Here is a 17,129-nt window from a genome sequence, read left to right as displayed (position 1 = left end):
CCACTGTTTTGTGTTTCTTAGAAGGAGTGGTTATGTCTCAACTGCCAGATGCACAGAGCACTAGGAGCGTCAGAGCCTCCTGGAACTCCATTCATGAAACCACCGCCATCACCCAGTAAACTGCCAGCTGCTCCTGATACCCAGAATAAGGACCTCCCAAAACCACATAAACCTCAGGAGAAAGAAACAGCCCTGCACGACGAACAAATCAAGAAGGAAGCTTCAACAACTATATCCACTCCGGGGAAACAGTCAACACCTGCATTGCAGCAACCCATATCTGTGGTTGATAAAGAAGTCAATATAGAGAGCAAGAAAAACCAAGCGCCGACACAGAAAAAGCTAGTTGGGAGCATGCCGGACAACTCAGCCTCTGCCAAACAACAGGACTCAGGAGGATTATTTGGCTTTGGAGGTCCTACAACGAATGCTGATGCTGCAAAACCTACAGAGTCAGTCACTGGGAAGATGTTTGGCTTTGGTTCCTCCATCTTCAACTCTGCATCCACCTTGATAACCACACCACCCGTTTCTCCAAAACTGTCAGCCGCAAAGGACACCAAAACACCTGCTGTCCAGAAAGCAGAGCAAGAGAAGAAACCAGAGCAACCTCAGCAGGCCAAGGCTTCACCATCAGTACAGGCCAAAGTGGACAAAGCTCCATCAGAGCCTCCAAAGGCAGCAGCCTCCCAAGCTGCTCCTAAAGCAGGCCAGTCCACCTGTCCTCTCTGTAAGGTGGAACTCAACATGGGCTCCAAGGATCCTCCCAACTACAACGCCTGCACGGATTGCAGGAATACTGTCTGCAACCAGTGTGGATTTAATCTAATGCCGAGTAAAACAGAGGTAGGACAAGACGTGTTTCAGTGTATTGAATGTAATTTTAAATGGATTCAGTTAATAACTTTACAAACAATACTATCTTTATAATGGGAATAATTGACACTTCCTCTTTCCTGCTTCAATTACTTATGCCGCCCCTCATAAAATGAAATTCATCAACGATAATTCAATTTTTTTCATTTGATTTGAAAGAGACTATGTTCAAAATCAAATACAGAATGTATTCATTGTAATGACAATATTGTGTACCTGATTTAATTCCATAGGTGAAGGAGTGGCTGTGTCTCAACTGCCAGATGCAGAGGGCTCTGGGAGCCTCTGAGGCTCCAGGACAACTAGCGGTCAAACCCCAGGCCTCCCCGAAGAAAGTCTCTCCGTCTCCTGAACCCCAGAAGAAAGTAATCTCTGAGTCAGGGCAAGAGAGTCAAAAGCAGTTGAGTCCTGCTCCTGGTCAGAAAACATTACAGGAGAGTAGGAGGACATCAGGTCCTCAGAAACCTCCAGACCAGACAAATCAAACTGAACGAAAGCAAAGCATACAACGGGAGTCTGGGGGCTTCTTTGGCTTTGGAGGTTCTAAGGCTCAGCCTGATGCTGCAAAGCCTGAAGAGTCAGTCACTGAGAAGATGTTTGGCTTTGGATCTCAAATCTTTAGCTCTGCATCCACCTTGATAACCACACCACCTGTTTCTCCAAAAATGGCTGCCGCAAAGGACACCAAACCACCTGCTGTCCAGAAAGCAGAGCAAGAGAAGAAGCCAGAACAGCCTCAGCAGGCTCCACCATCACCATCAGTACAGGCCAAAGTGGACAAAGCTCCATCAGAGCCTCCAAAGGCAGCAGCTTCCCAAGCTGCTCCTAAAGCAGGCCAGTCCACCTGTCCACTCTGTAAGGTGGGACTCAACATGGGCTCCAAGGACCCTCCCAACTACAACACCTGTACGGATTGTAAAAACGCTGTCTGCAACCAGTGTGGATTTAATCCAATGCCGACTAAAACAGAGGTAGGAGGACCACTTGTCTTTCAGTCTATTAAATGTTACTGAAAGCAGATTCACTTCGTACCTTTCCAAATGGTAGCATCTTCATAATAGGCATAATTTACACTTCCTCTTTCTTGCTTGATTTCTTCTTTCAAGCCTTGGTTAATTCTCATTTGCATGAATCTTAATTAGGTTTTTTGCTCAACAAATAAAAATAAACAAATAAATAAGAATGAAATACATTTAGCATTTATTAAACATGATATGTGGGTGCCTGTTTTTTATTCCATAGGATAAGGAGTGGCTGTGTCTCACCTGTCAGATGCAGAGGGCTCTGGGAGCTTCTGAAGCTCCAGGACAACTATCGGTCAAACCCCAAGCCTCCCCGAAGAAAGTCTCTCCGTCTCCTGAACCCCAGAAGAAAGTAATCTCTGAGTCAGCCGGGTCTCCTCAAAGAAAGCAGTCAATGCCAGCTGCAGATCTAACCAAGGATGATATTGCTAAAGGGCAAGACGGGCAAAAGCAGTCGAGTCCATCTCCTGGTCAGAAAAAACCACAGGAGAGTCGGAAGACGCCAGGTCCTCAGAAACCTCCAGACCAGACCAATCAAACTGGAAGAAAGCAGAGCACCCAACAGTCTGGAGGCTTCTTTGGCTTTGGAGGTTCTAAGGCTCAGCCAGATGCTGCAAAGCCTGAAGAGTCAGTCACTGGGAAGATGTTTGGCTTTGGTTCCTCCATCTTTAACTCTGCGTCCACCTTGATAACCACACCACCTGTTTCTCCGAAAATGTCAGCTGCAAAGGACACCAAACCACCTGCTGTCCAGAAAGCAGAGCAAGAGAAGAAACCAGAGCAACCTCAGCAGGCCAAGGCTTCACCATCAGTACAGGCCAAAGTGGACAAAGCTCCATCAGAGCCTCCAAAGGCAGCAGCTTCCCAAGCTGCTCCTAAAGCAGGCCAGTCCACCTGTCCTCTCTGTAAGGTGGAACTCAACATGGGCTCCAAGGATCCTCCCAACTTCAACACCTGTACGGATTGCAAGAACACTGTCTGTAACCAGTGTGGCTTCAATCCCCAGCCAAATAGCACAGGGGTAAGTTTTCAACTGCTTTGCTGTATTGTCATTATTTTTTTACATTTTAAATCTTTATTCAATCATCGTTTTACATAAATGATTACTCTTGTCCTAGTGGACCATGCTCTTATATTTAAATCCACTGTATTGATAAATCGACCAAGGAATTAAATCAATACAAATGTCATCCATTACTGCTGAGTAAATATAACATTACTTTGGTCATTGAAATAGGCTTCCTTTTGAGTAAATGCTGATCTGATGACAGTGATACTGACATAATAATTTAATTTAACTAGGTGAAGGAGTGGCTGTGTCTCACCTGCCAGATGCAGAGGGCTCTACAAGCATCTGAAGCTGCAGGACAACCGTTGGTCAAGCCTCAGGCCTCACCGAAGAAAGTCTCTCCATCTTCTGAACCCCAGAAGAAAGTAATCTCTGAGTCAGTTGGATCACCCCAAAGAAAGCAGTCAATGCCAGCTGCAGATCCAAGCAAGGATGAAGTTGCTAAAGGACAAGACATGCAAAAGCAGTTGAGTCCATCTCCTGGTCAGAAAACACCACAGGAGAGCCGGAAGATGTCAGGTCCTCAGAAACCTCCAGACCAGACAAATCGAACTGAACGAAAGCAGAGCACCGAACAGGAGTCTGGGGGCTTCTTTGGCTTTGGAGGTTCAAAGGCTCAGCCTGATGCTGCAAAGCCTGAAGAGTCAGTCACTGGGAAGATGTTTGGCTTTGGTTCCTCCATCTTCAACTCTGCATCCACCTTGATAACCACACCACCTGTTTCTCCAAAAATCGCTAAGGACACCAAAACACCTGCTGTCCAGAAAGCAGAGCAAGAGAAGAAACCAGAGCAACCTCAGCAGGCCAAGGCTTCACCATCAGTACAGGCCAAAGTGGACAAAGCTCCATCAGAGCCTCCAAAGGCAGCAGCTTCCCAAGCTGCTCCTAAAGCAGGCCAGTCCACCTGTCCACTCTGTAAGGTGGGACTCAACATGGGCACCAAGGATCCTCCCAACTACAACACCTGCACGGATTGTAAGAACACTGCCTGCAACCAGTGTGGATTTACTTCGATGCCAAATGAAACAGGGGTACGTTTGAACTGTTTGCTGTATCGCCATAATCTTTACATCTTAAATCTTTATTCATTCATAATTTATAAATGATTACTCTTGTGCTAAAGCTCAACATGCTCTTATATTCAAACCCACTTTAATGATAATCAACAAAGGAATTCAATTAATACAAATGTCATCCATTACTGCTGAGTAACTATTAAATTAATTTGGTCATTGAAAAATGTTTCCTTTAAAGAAAATGTTGATCTGATGACAGTGATACTGACATATTAATTTTATTCAACTAGATGAAAGAGTGGCTGTGCCTCACCTGCCAGATGCAGAGGGCTCTTCGAGCCTCTGAAGCTCCAGGACAACCGTTGGTGATATCCCAGGCCTCCCCGAAGAAAGTCTCTCCATCTCCTGAACCCCAGAAGAAAGTAATCTCTGAGTCAGCCGGGTCTCCTCAAAGAAAGCAGTCAATGCCAGCTGCAAGTGAAAACAAGGATGAAGTTGCTAAAGGACGAGACGTGCAAAAGCAGTCGAGTCCATCTCCCGGTCAGAAAACACCACAGGAGATCCGGAAGTTGTCAGGTACTCAGAAACCTCCAGACCAGACCAATCAAACTGGAAGAAAGCAGAGCACCCAACAGGAGTCTGGAGGCTTCTTTGGCTTTGGAGGTTCAAAGGCTCAGCCAGATGCTGCAAAGCCTGAAGAGTCAGTCACTGGGAAGATGTTTGGCTTTGGTTCCTCCATCTTCAACTCTGCATCCACCTTGATAACCACACCACCTGTTTCTCCAAAAATGGCTGCCGCAAAGGACACCAAACCACCTGCTGTCCAGAAAGCAGAGCAAGAGAAGAAACCAGAGCAACCTCAGCAGGCCAAGGCTTCACCATCAGTACAGGCCAAAGTGGACAAAGCTCCATCAGAGCCTCCAAAGGCAGCAGCTTCCCAAGCTGCTCCTAAAGCAGGCCAGTCCACCTGTCCACTCTGTAAGGTGGGACTCAACATGGGCTCCAAGGATCCTCCCAACTACAACACCTGCACGGATTGTAAGAACACCGTCTGCAACCAGTGTGGATTTACCTCGATGCCAAATGAAACAGGGGTACGTTTGAACTCTCTGCTGTATCGTCATAATCTTTACATTTTAAATCTTTATTCATTCATAATTTATAAATGATTACTCTTGTGCTAAAGCTCAACATGCTCTTATATTCAAACCCACTTTAATGATAATCAACAAAGGAATTAAATTAATACAAATGTCATCCATTACTGCTGAGTAACTATTAAATTAATTTGGTCATTGAAAAATGTTTAATTGAAAGCAAATATTGATCTAATGACAGTGATACTGACATATTGATTTTATTCAACTAGATGAAAGAGTGGCTGTGCCTCACCTGCCAGATGCAGAGGGCTCTTCGAGCCTCTGAAGCTCCAGGACAACCGTTGGTGATACCTCAGGCCTCCCCGAAGAAAGTCTCTCCATCTCCTGAACCCCAGAAGAAAGTAATCTCTGAGTCAGCCGGATCTCCCCAAAGAAAGCAGTCAATGCCAGCTGCAAGTGAAAACAAGAATGAAGTTGCTAAAGGACAAGACGGGCCAAAGCAGTCGAGTCCATCTCCCGGTCAGAAAACACCACAGGAGAGCCGGAAGACGTCAGGTCCTCAGAAACCTCCAGACCAGACCAATCAAACTGGAAGAAAGCAGAGCACCCAACAGGAGTCTGGAGGCTTCTTTGGCTTTGGAGGTTCTAAGGCTCAGCCAGATGCTGCAAAGCCTGAAGAGTCAGTCACTGGGAAGATGTTTGGCTTTGGTTCCTCCATCTTCAACTCTGCATCCACCTTGATAACCACACCACCTGTATCTCCGAAAATGGCAGCCGCAAAGGACACCAAACCACCTGCTGTCCAGAAAGCAGAGCAAGAGAGGAAACCAGAGCAACCTCAGCAGGCCAAGGCTTCACCATCAGTACAGGCCAAAGTGGACGAAGCTCCATCAGAGCCTCCAAAGGCAGCAGGCTCCCAAGCTGCTCCAGAAGCAGGCCAGTCCACCTGTCCACTCTGTAAGGTGGGACTCAACATGGGCTCCAGCGATCCTCCCAACTTCAACACTTGTACTGATTGCAAGAATAGTGTCTGTAACCAGTGTGGCTTCAATCCCCAGCCAAATAGCACAGGGGTAGGTTTTCAACTACATTGCTGTATTGTAATCATCTTTACATTTGAAATTAAATCATTCATTGTTTTTTATATCAAATGGTATTCTTGAGCTTAAGCTAACCATGTTCTTATATTTAAACCCATAATATTGATTATTGACCAAGGAATAAAATCTATACAAATGTCACCCATTACTGTTGAGTAAATATTACATTACTGTGGTCATTGAAATATGTTTCCTTTTAAGTAAATGCTGATCTGATGACAGTGTTACTGACATAATAATTATATTTAACTAGGTGAAGGAGTGGCTGTGCCTCACCTGCCAGATGCAGAGGGCTCTACAAGCATCTGAAGCACCAGGACAACCTTTGGTCAAGCCTCAGGCCTCAGTGAAGAATGTCTCTCAATCTCCTGTACCCCAGAAGAAAGTAATCTCTGAGTCAGTTGGATCACCCCAAAGAACACAGTTGATACCAGTTGCAAAAGGACAAGATGGTCAAAAGCAGTTGAGTCCATCTCTTGGTCAGAAAACACCACAGGAGAGCCGGAAGATGTCAGGTCCTCAGAAATCTCCAGACCTGACCAATCAAACTGGAAGAAAGCAGAGCACCCAACAGGAGTCTGGGGGCTTCTTTGGCTTTGGAGGTTCTAAGGCTCAGTCTGATGCTGCAAAGCCTGAAGAGTCAGTCACTGGGAAGATGTTTGGCTTTGGTTCCTCAATCTTCAACTCTGCGTCCACCTTGATAACCACACCACCTGTTTCTCCAAAAATGTCTGCTGCAAAGGGCACAAAACAGCCCGCTGTCCAGAAGGTAGAGCAAGAGAAGAAACCAGAGCAACCTCAGCAGGCCAAGGCTTCACCATCAGTACAGGCCAAAGTGGACAAAGCTCCATCAGAGCCTCCAAAGGCAGCAGCTTCCCAAGCTGCTCCTAAAGCAGGCCAGTCCACCTGTCCTCTCTGTAAGGTGGGACTCAACATGGGCTCCAAGGATCCTCCCAACTTCAACGCCTGCACTGATTGCAAGAATATTGTCTGCAATCAGTGTGGCTTTAACCCCAATCCAACTGTAGATAAGGTAAGTAATTCCTTTTGTTGACAAAGTGAATTTCTAGGATTTAGTTGTATTGCATTGTTATTAGCTTTGCATAGTTCAGGATCACTGATATGCATGATTATTTTTTCCTTAGGTGAGAGAGTGGCTGTGCCTCACCTGTCAGATGCAAAGAGCTCTGTCAGCTTCTGAACCTGAAAAGACTCCACGGCCGCAACCCCAGGCATCACAAAACAAAGTGCTTGAATCTGAACAGTGTGTCACCCCGGTCTCATCACAAACTAAAGATACTCCAACTCCTGGTATCATAGATAAGGTTGAGGAGAAACCAACTCATGTTCTGCCTCAGGCCACAGAGACATCCCATCCTGGTTTATTCAAAGTAAAGGAGGCACCAGGACCTGCTCCGTCCCACATCAAGGAGACCTCAAGTCCTGCTCTATCACAAGACAAGGACATAACATGTGCACTTCCGCCACAAGCAAGGGTGATTTCAACATCTGGTCCACCTCAGGCCACAGAAATATCAAGTCCAGCTCTACCCAAGGCCACAGAGATTCCAAGTCCTTCTCCATCACAGGCCAGGGAGACACCAAGTCTTAGTACACCAAAGCCAACAGAGACACCATGTCATGATCAACCCCAGGTTAAGGAGATTCCTAGACTTAGTCCACCACAGGCTGAAGAGAAACCAATTGCTGCTTCACCACAGGTGATGGATGCACCAAGTCCTAGCCCACCGCAGGAGACAGAAACACCAAGTCATGATCCACCCCATGCTAAGGAGACATCTAGTCCTGGTCCACCACAGGCCAAGGAGGAACCGATCCCTGCTTCAGCACACGTTAAGGAGACCCCGACCCATATTCCAGCACAGGAAACTGAGACAACAAGTCCTGCTATACCCCAGGTTAAGGCGACGTTGAGTCCTGCTCCACCGCCGGCCAAGAAAGCAACAATTAGTGAACCCAAACTCAATGGAACCTCTAAGGTGGTTGATAATAAGATGGAGGCCTTTGTTTCAGCCACAGACATCGTGACTCTAAAAGGGAATGAAGAACTTGCTAAAATCACTCTGGAGAAAGGAGTGAAGGCACATGAAGAAAGCCTTCCTGGTGTACAACCACAGAATCTTGAAACAGTACCTTCTATGGAGAATGTTTGCAAACCATCTCAATACTCTCCAAATAATGGCACCTCTCCTGCCAAATCTGTAATCCCAGCAGCTCAGTCTGCAAATCAGACATCTGGGGGACTTGGCTCGGGAAGTCCTAAATCAGAGCATATGCCTTCAAACACAACAGAGTCAGTAAAGGGGAAGATGTTTGGTTTTGGTTCATCAATCTTCAGCTCTGCATCCACTTTGATAACGTCTGCTGTCCAAGAAGATTCACGTACAACACCACCAGGGTCTCGCAAGATGTCTGCACCAGCTCAGGTTTCCCGCAAGATGTCCATTACAACCGATATTTCTCAAAAATCCACACCACCCGTCTCACCAAAACTTCTTCCTTCAAAGGACACCAAACCAACTCCTGTCAAGAAAGCGGAGCAAGAGAAGAACCCAGAACAGCCTCAGCAGGCTCCACCATCACCATCAGTACAGGCCAAAGTGGAAAAAGCTCCATCAGAGCCTTCAAAGGCAGCAGCTTCCCAAGCTCTGCCTAAAGCAGGCCAGTCCACCTGTCCACTCTGTAAGGTGGGACTCAACATGGGTTCCAAGGATCCTCCCAACTTCAACACCTGCACTGATTGTAAGAACACTGTTTGCAACCAGTGTGGATTTAATCCTATGCCAACATCAGTAGAGGTAATTTAACTTAAACTGTTCAATTCTTATTTAAAAAAAACCATATAAGCAAATCAAGGAAGCAATTATTTTGCATTACATCTGTCGTCACATGTTTATTCTTGTATGATTTCTTTTTTCTCCTTAGATGAAGGAATGGCTATGTCTCAATTGTCAAATGCAGAGAGCCCTAGGAGTATCTGAACCACCTGGCCTTCCTATGATTAAACCTCAACCATCTTCAGTACAGATGACAAAGAAACCTGCCCCCTCACCCATGGACCAGGGAGCAGTACCAATTACTACTGAGGACAGGACTCCTAAGCACCTCTCACACAAGCAGGAGCCTGTGACATTATCCACTGGCAAAGAAAAGGAATCTCCTCCACAAGATGTATCAAAATCACAGATTTCCCCATCAGTTCCCCAACAATCAAAACCCCAGCCTTCACAAACGGTGAGCCCCTCTGCCAAGTCTGCCCCTCCTACAACACAGAATGTCAAAAAGGAGTCTGGTGGTTTCTTTGGCTTTGGAGGTCCGAAACCAGAACCTGTTTCTACCAAGCCTGCAGAGTCGGTTACTGGAAAAATGTTTGGCTTTGGTTCCTCGATCTTCAACTCTGCGTCCACCCTGATAACCACACCACCTGTTTCTCCAAAAATGTCTGCCACAAGGGACACCAAACCACCTCCTATCCAGAAAGCAGAGCAAGAGAAGAAGCCAGTGCAACCTCAGCAGGCCAAGGCTCCCCCATCACAATCAATACCTGCCAAAGTGGACAAAGCTCCATCAGAGCCTCCAAAGGCAGCAGCTTCCCAAGCTGCTCCTAAAGCAGGCCAGTCCACCTGTCCACTCTGTAAGGTGGGACTCAACATGGGCTCCAAGGATCCTCCCAACTACAACACCTGTACTGATTGTAAGAATACTGTCTGCAACCAGTGTGGATTTAATCCAATGCCAAATACAAAAGAGGTATGTAAATCCCTGGTCCTGAGTATCTGTCTATATATGCCATGCAACAATCATTAAATATAGAACGGACCTTGTCAATATATATTTGTTTGTGGTTAAGGAACATACAGTACATTGTTGAACTTATGGAAGATAAAATTGTTTATTTAAGTTTATTGGTTTAACTTAACATTTGATATGATCTTTAATGCGACCCATTTACTCATTCTTTCAGATAAAGGAGTGGCTTTGCCTCAATTGCCAAATGCAGAAAGCATTAGGAGCATCTGACCCCACTGTACCACCCATGATGAAATCACCAAGTCAAATTCCCAGTCACGCTGTCCTTCAAGAGAAAGACAAACAATTGGGCAAACATGAAATCCCTGTAGCTGGTGCTCAATTGCCAACCCTGACCAAAAAGGATGATAAGCTCATACCAGAGTCTTCAGAGAGCAAAGCGGTCATTTCAGGTGCGGTGTCGGAAGAAAAAGGTCTGTCTCTTGACCAGCATAAACAACAACCTGGGGTCAAACCGCCAAGTGTAGAACTATTTAATGCATCAAAGGCAGATGCTAAACCAGGGCCGGGACAACATGAATTGGATAAGCCATTGAATAAGGTTCCAAAAGCTGAAATTCCTTCTACCAAATCTGCACCAGCACCACCCCAGCCTCTAAAAACGGAGGCAGGGAGCTTCTTCGGGTTTGGTGGAGCTAAATCCCAACCCACACCTAGCAAGCCTGCAGAGTCAGTTACTGGAAAGATGTTTGGCTTCGGTTCCTCTATCTTCAACTCTGCATCCACCTTGATAACCACACCACCAGCATCCCCAAAACTATCAACTGCGAAGGACACCAAACCACCTGCTGTCCAGAAAGCAGAGCAAGAGAAGAAGCCAGGGCAACCTCAGCAGGCCAAGGCTTCACCATCAGTACAGGCCAAAGTGGACAAAGCTCCATCAGAGCCTCCAAAGGCAGCAGCTTTCCAAGCTGCTCCTAAAGCAGGCCAGTCCACCTGTCCTCTCTGTAAGGTGGGACTCAACATGGGCTCCAAGGATCCTCCCAACTACAACGCCTGTACTGATTGTAAGAACAATGTCTGCAACCAGTGTGGATTTAATCCGATGCCACATTCTGAAGCAGTAAGTATTTTATTTGTTTCTGTCTTGTCTCTGTATGTCTCTTTTGAACATTTTAGTAATGGCTTTGTTAACAGTGCAACCTTGTTAAACAATTCCTAAATGGAAGGGTTGTAATGAAACAATAACCATTGCTTGTTAAATTGTTCAGTTAAATAATATAATAAAATATAATGTGGTTCTGACATCCCATTCACAGTAACACATTGCAGCTTGCGTCAAATGGAATCTGTAGTCCTAGTATGCATGGACAAACAAAGCAAAGAAAATGCAGCCTATGGGTTTGCTGACAGTCATAGCAGACACTAGACGTCGAGGCCAGAGTGAATGTGACGTTACGTAATGGCTCATGAGAAGTGTGCTTTGGCAGACTAGCGTCACTGAAACTCTATTAAAGTGATTTAGCGTTGTGCAATAGCATTAGCGAGATGGTTTCCCCTGTTGTTGCAGTCTAGGGACTCTCCAGCCATTGCAAGAGAAGAGAGATTGTAAAGCATAATATGTGCCAATAAGCAGAGGGGAACAAGATTGAATCCTACACAAGGCAGTATATTAAAGCGGCCCACATTGGGTCTGCAGGCCATTCTGTTTATCACAGATCAGTGGATCTATACAGTGTAATGTTTATTTTCTTCCGTTTTCATATAGTTCACACAGGCAAGCAAACGCACCTATAGGAGCTATAGGCCCTTGGTTAGACCCCAGTATATTGATTAATAGAATGCTGTCAACCATTAACCATTATGCTGAGGAAACCTGCCTGAGCCCGCAATGAGATTCACTGACTTGTTCTCCTCTCTGAAACACTCTCCACATTTACTTACCGGGTGAAAATCAGGAGGTTGAGCCTTGTTTTGTGATTGAAATGTCTTATGCTGCTGTACATTTGGAATTGCTTTTCTAATCCATCATTGAGGTCAACATATTACTAATTTCACCCTGGAAATAGAATGTCACTGAAGTGAGTGTTTACAGAAACCTGTGTTTGGCAATTATAATGTGGCATGTTAATTTCACAGTGTTAGGCATATAGACCTCAGGCTTTGAAATAAGGTCATGTTCGCAGGTAATATTTTCACAAGGAAAGTGAGATATTATTCATCGCTCGATTATTATGGAATATGTGTTCTGCACTGACTCATGTCATTCCCCTGCTTGTGTTTCCTGGGCACACACACACAGCATCACATGCATTTCACATTGTTTTAGACGGAGGCGACGTCTTTCTAGGATCTCTGAGAGCTCTTGTCTGGGACTAGGCGTTAGCTGAGGCCACTCTCAGAGGAGGCAGTGCCAGCAGCGAGTCTGTCCATTTCCTCTCGTTCTGCTCCAGCTGACAGGCTGAAAAGCCTGAGCATGATTGTTGATATCTAGGCCACACGTGTGCTTCTGTCTGCCATGTGATTCTCACATGTGTAGACAAGGTCAAACACTAATATCACATTCTGTAAGGCAGTACTTGATCACGTTTCTGTATGTTCTTGATACAAATGCATGGCCTGCCTTCCCCATCATGCAATGCTGCAACTGGGGATTCATTAGTTGCAGTAAACATATAGCACATTTGGAACATTTCAATTAAATGGAACTGATTTTCAGCCAGGTTAGGCCTGTAAACACTGAGTAATGCTTTAATGTAGACTGGCCGGTCCAAACTGTTGGCATGGCGATAAGGAGAGTTGTCTGGGATTGACCTCATTCCCATTTTACAATTAGTTAATTCCTATCTCAGCAGTTAATGGGGTTAAGCAATTTCAGGAATGATATGCTTTGATACAATCAAAGTTGAAAGGAGTGTATCAGTCATTTTAGTTTGGAACACATATGATTTGAGCAGTGGTCCCTCTGTACTGGGGTAATAAAACATGTCCTTTATCTTTGGATTGTTCATATTGGAAACAGGGGGTCATTCGCTGAGAGCAGTTAATCTATCGGTCAACCCTCCATCACTGATTCTACTGATCCCTACTGGAAGTTGGAATAGTAGGCCCTTATCTTGTTTGTCATTTTTCTGTGTGTGTGTGTGTGTGTGTGTGTGTGTGTCTGTGTCTGTGTGTCTGTGTGTGTGTGTGTGTGTTTGGACCTTAATAGTGGGTCAACTGTATGCACTTTAAATAGTGAGTTTGATGTTGAGCACTGCTTAAGAGGGCATAGAGGGCATAAAAATGCATTAATTGAAAGCGTGAGAAATCAGAGGTGCCGATGTAAGGTCCTTTCTCTCTTGACACTGGGAAAAAGCACAGGTGGATGGAATAAATGTTTACAAGGGGAAAAGCCTTTTTCTCCGATCAAAGACCTCGCGTTCGTAAGCTGTGGTTTTGAGTACAGAGCTCTGTGTTTTGCAGCGTACCAGTCAAGGCGGTAAATAACATGCTTGGTGGTGATATAATGTGAAGCTCAGCACATCCAGCGAGATGCAGCAGGCCTTGTGAGTCAGCAGCCCAGCCTTGTTTGATTGCTGTTACGGTGAAGGTCTGGGAATTCAGTGTGCAGGCTGGTCACCAGCTGACGCACACACACAGCCTTCCAGATTGCTTTCCACTTCCAAAGCAGTGGTTTTAAGCTTCGTTTTTTTGTTTGTTTGTTTGTGTGTGTGTGTGTGTGTGTGTGTGTGTGTGTGTGTGTGTGTGTGTGTGTGTGTGTGTGTGTGTGTGTGTGTGTGTGTGTGTGTGTGTGTGTGTGTGTGTGTGTGTGTGTACCATTGTACACATCATCAATGGCTGAAAATTATACAACGTTTGGTACATGGCCAGGTATGTTCGTTTCATAAATCGTCTAGCTAGATCTGGATGACTAACTCAATTCATAAACACTGCCGCTCAGGAAATGTTCTTAATGACAGAGGTCAACGATAAGTTCTTGTTATAGAGGTAGGCTGCGCATGTGACCCGTGCACGGACCATGTTACACCAAAGCTGATGAAGTACCAGCCTCTATTGACATGCATCTGTAACCTGGGCCATAGGGCTAAAATCCTAGCTCTTTTATTCATCAACCTGTGACATGTATAGTAGGTCGCTGTTAGGGGGCTTACCCAAGAGTAGATCTAAACAGCTGGCAGCAGCCATAGGCACCCTGGCAGTGTGGACATGATCTGCTATTTGTACCCATAAGTCTGCATGTTTGTAAATCTACATATATTTCGAATTCTGATGGAAATGTATGTCATTTGTAAATTCAACTAAAGCATTTAGAATATACTTGACGGTGGAGGTTGGGTACAAAATAAGGACAATTAGGTGGTTAGGTAGAAGATAGTCAGACTTATCTTGGGGCTGCGCATGCACCTGGAGAGTTGTGACAGATAGGGCCATATTTAGACCAGAGAGGGAGGAGGAGGAGGAGGAGGAGGAGGAGGAGCAAGGCACTGCTGCAGCATTTAGAAACACATGGCTCTTGCTCAGCCATCTGTAAACACAACCCTTTGATCTTCGATACTCTGTTTCCCTGGCAGGCACTTCTAAGTTTTTCCTGGTTAATAGAAGCAGAAGTTGGATGTTGTTAAAAAGAGGTTGAATGTTATTTTATGAGTTATGCAGGTTTGGTCTTTAGATGGGTCTTTCTTGAATGATATTTGGAATGGTTTCACCATTCCAAAGGCTGTTCATTACTTTGATACCGTAAGCACTGATCCTGAATCATTGAAAAAAGGTGCATTTAAAAAGATCTCCCATCTTCCGTGAGTGTAATTGCATCATAAAATGAGAACATAATTCTATTCATCAACATTTCAGCATTGATTAACTACATTTTCGTGGGATTATGCATCGAGCAAATTGATGACAAATTAAATCATGCAATCATTACAGAATTGATTATGAATTAAAGTGATATTGCAGCTACACGCTGCAGTTATTGAACAGTGTGTCTTTTCGTTAAGCTGTCATCCGAGAACATCATATGAGAGACATCATGCTAGATATTTTATCGTTGTTTTTATAAACAGAGGCAGGAACCCCAGCCCCCCCCCCCCCCCCTTTCACACACACACACACACACACACACACACACACACACACACACACACACACACACACACACACACACACACACACACACACACACACACACACACACACACACACACTGAAAGACAGAGCGAAAGACACATCACATATTAAAGCGACAGGCCTTAATTTTATGGACAATATCTCTGTTTATGTATGGGTCTAGGACACACATTTGACATAACACATAGGAGTCATGCTATGAAGTCTGCACTCACACAGAAGACAGCACTTGTGTGTGTTTTGAGGTGCCTGAGAATCTCCTGACACACAAGGTCATTGGAATGTAGTAGTCACCAAATCCTCCTCATGTACTGCCCTGTGTATGATAAACCTCCCCTCTTTAATGAGAGATCATTAGAGAGACGTATTGATCATTTCAGAGACCTTCCTTTTCTTTGAATTAAATGTAGATCTGATAATGGTTAATGTTTCTACGGAGGATAACTTTTCGAAATTATTCAGATGGCCTGTAAAACAGATTTACTTTTTTTGCGGTATTAGCATTTCTTTTGTCAGAGAAAATCTGATAATTTGAATATTCCCTAATGATTTGTTCCATGGATTATTTTAAATTAATATTTAATCTCAAAAATGTTTGAGATTGGCCAAACTCAAATAGTGCAGAACTGAAGTCAATAAAGTAATTGTCAATATGATTATGTCTCTGGTGGCTATGTCTGCAATCTGTGGAACCAGCTGTAATGGTGTATGGACTAACTTTTTAATCAACCCATTGATGAATAAACCTGTGGTCTCATAACAAATAACTTAGCCTGACCACTTTCCCACTTCTAATGTTTACTTACCTGTTTCACTGTTCACTGTGATTTTAGGAGGAATGGCTTTGTCTGAACTGCCAGACTCAGAGAGCTCTGTCAGGACAGCTGGGAGACTCGAGGGAACTGTCCCATGTTCCCCCTGCACCGGCCAAGCCTTTGACACAGTCCACGGCTCCACCCTCAAAGATGGAACCCACCACTGCGCCCGCGCAGGATGGGTCGGCAGCTCCCCCCACCAAGGCAGAGTCAACAGCCGTGGCCAAAAACGAAGAGTCTTCTGCGCTCACCGCTACATCCGGCAAGCTGGTTGCCCGGCCAACAGAAACTCCAATTCAGAAAGAAGAGTCTAAACCTCCTGTCCCAAAAGAGCAGGAGGATCCTGTCAAACAAGAGGACACCGCCGCCAGCGTAACAACAACAGGAGCGTCCCTTGAAACCAGGGCTGCAACAGTTCAACAAAAGGCAGAGATGGCAGATGTGGATACTGCCAAAATGGACACCATTACGGCTGTATCTACAAACGATAACACAATGACCATAAAAATGGAATGTCCTGCTACTAAGGAGGAGAAGGACGCTAAACCTAGCATACCTGTTGCGATTGCTGTGGCTGTCCCTGTGACTGAGGCCTTGGTAAGACCACCTTCTCTTGTTCATGAAAAGGTCAGCACAGTACCTCCGGAGATAACGCCTGCACCCACTCTGGCTGCTGAACACATCAATGATCCGGAGAAGGTTGTCGAGGAAGAACATGTGCAGCCCTGCAGTGTCACATTGATCGCAGAAGCGACAAAACCTTTAGGGCAGCAAGTCGAGGTCCAACAGGAGCAAGATCAAATGCAGCCAGCAATGGGTCAAAGGACGCTTGATCTGCCGGACATCATCACATTGAATGGCAAGGAAGTGGCTGAAAAGGACAAAATCATTACAGAGCACCAATCAGCGGCCTCAGATACAACCATTTGTAATGTAAGTATATCACCGTTTAACAAAAGTAAGAATCTATATTCTATACTCTCTGTATTCTATACTCTCTCTCTATCTCTCCCTCTCGCCATATTTAAATATGTGCAATATTTTTTGAAAATGAATAGTGGGTACATCGTATACAACTATCTTCAAATTATAGGGGGACAGGGGAAAGCTCAAATTATGTCAAATTAAACCAGCATGTTCCTATGAATATTGATATCAAATGTAACTATGCATGAAGTGAATATTTTATGTTTCTGGTTACAAACCTCCCTTTATTTTCTTCTATAATCT

General features: G+C 44.9%; 1 protein-coding gene across 1 annotated transcript in view; it reads left to right on the top strand.

Annotated features, from left to right (window-relative positions):
* Positions 1-17,129, top strand: part of pclob (piccolo presynaptic cytomatrix protein b) — a 66,773-nt gene that overhangs the window by 11,046 nt on the left and 38,598 nt on the right. Inside the window, exons 8-18 of the mRNA XM_060061539.1 lie at positions 22-846; positions 1,110-1,847; positions 2,119-2,919; positions 3,201-3,998; positions 4,274-5,077; positions 5,353-6,156; positions 6,437-7,216; positions 7,329-9,002; positions 9,130-9,954; positions 10,169-11,077; positions 15,918-16,832. Coding sequence (XP_059917522.1) covers positions 22-846; positions 1,110-1,847; positions 2,119-2,919; positions 3,201-3,998; positions 4,274-5,077; positions 5,353-6,156; positions 6,437-7,216; positions 7,329-9,002; positions 9,130-9,954; positions 10,169-11,077; positions 15,918-16,832 — 9,873 coding nt within the window. The remainder of the gene's footprint in view (positions 1-21; positions 847-1,109; positions 1,848-2,118; positions 2,920-3,200; positions 3,999-4,273; positions 5,078-5,352; positions 6,157-6,436; positions 7,217-7,328; positions 9,003-9,129; positions 9,955-10,168; positions 11,078-15,917; positions 16,833-17,129) is intronic.

This window comes from Gadus macrocephalus, chromosome 9 (assembly GCF_031168955.1).
Source record: "Gadus macrocephalus chromosome 9, ASM3116895v1".
Classification (NCBI taxonomy): Eukaryota; Metazoa; Chordata; class Actinopteri; order Gadiformes; family Gadidae; genus Gadus; species Gadus macrocephalus.
Note: the sequence above shows the minus strand (reverse complement) of the source record. Positions and strands in the feature narration are given on the sequence as shown.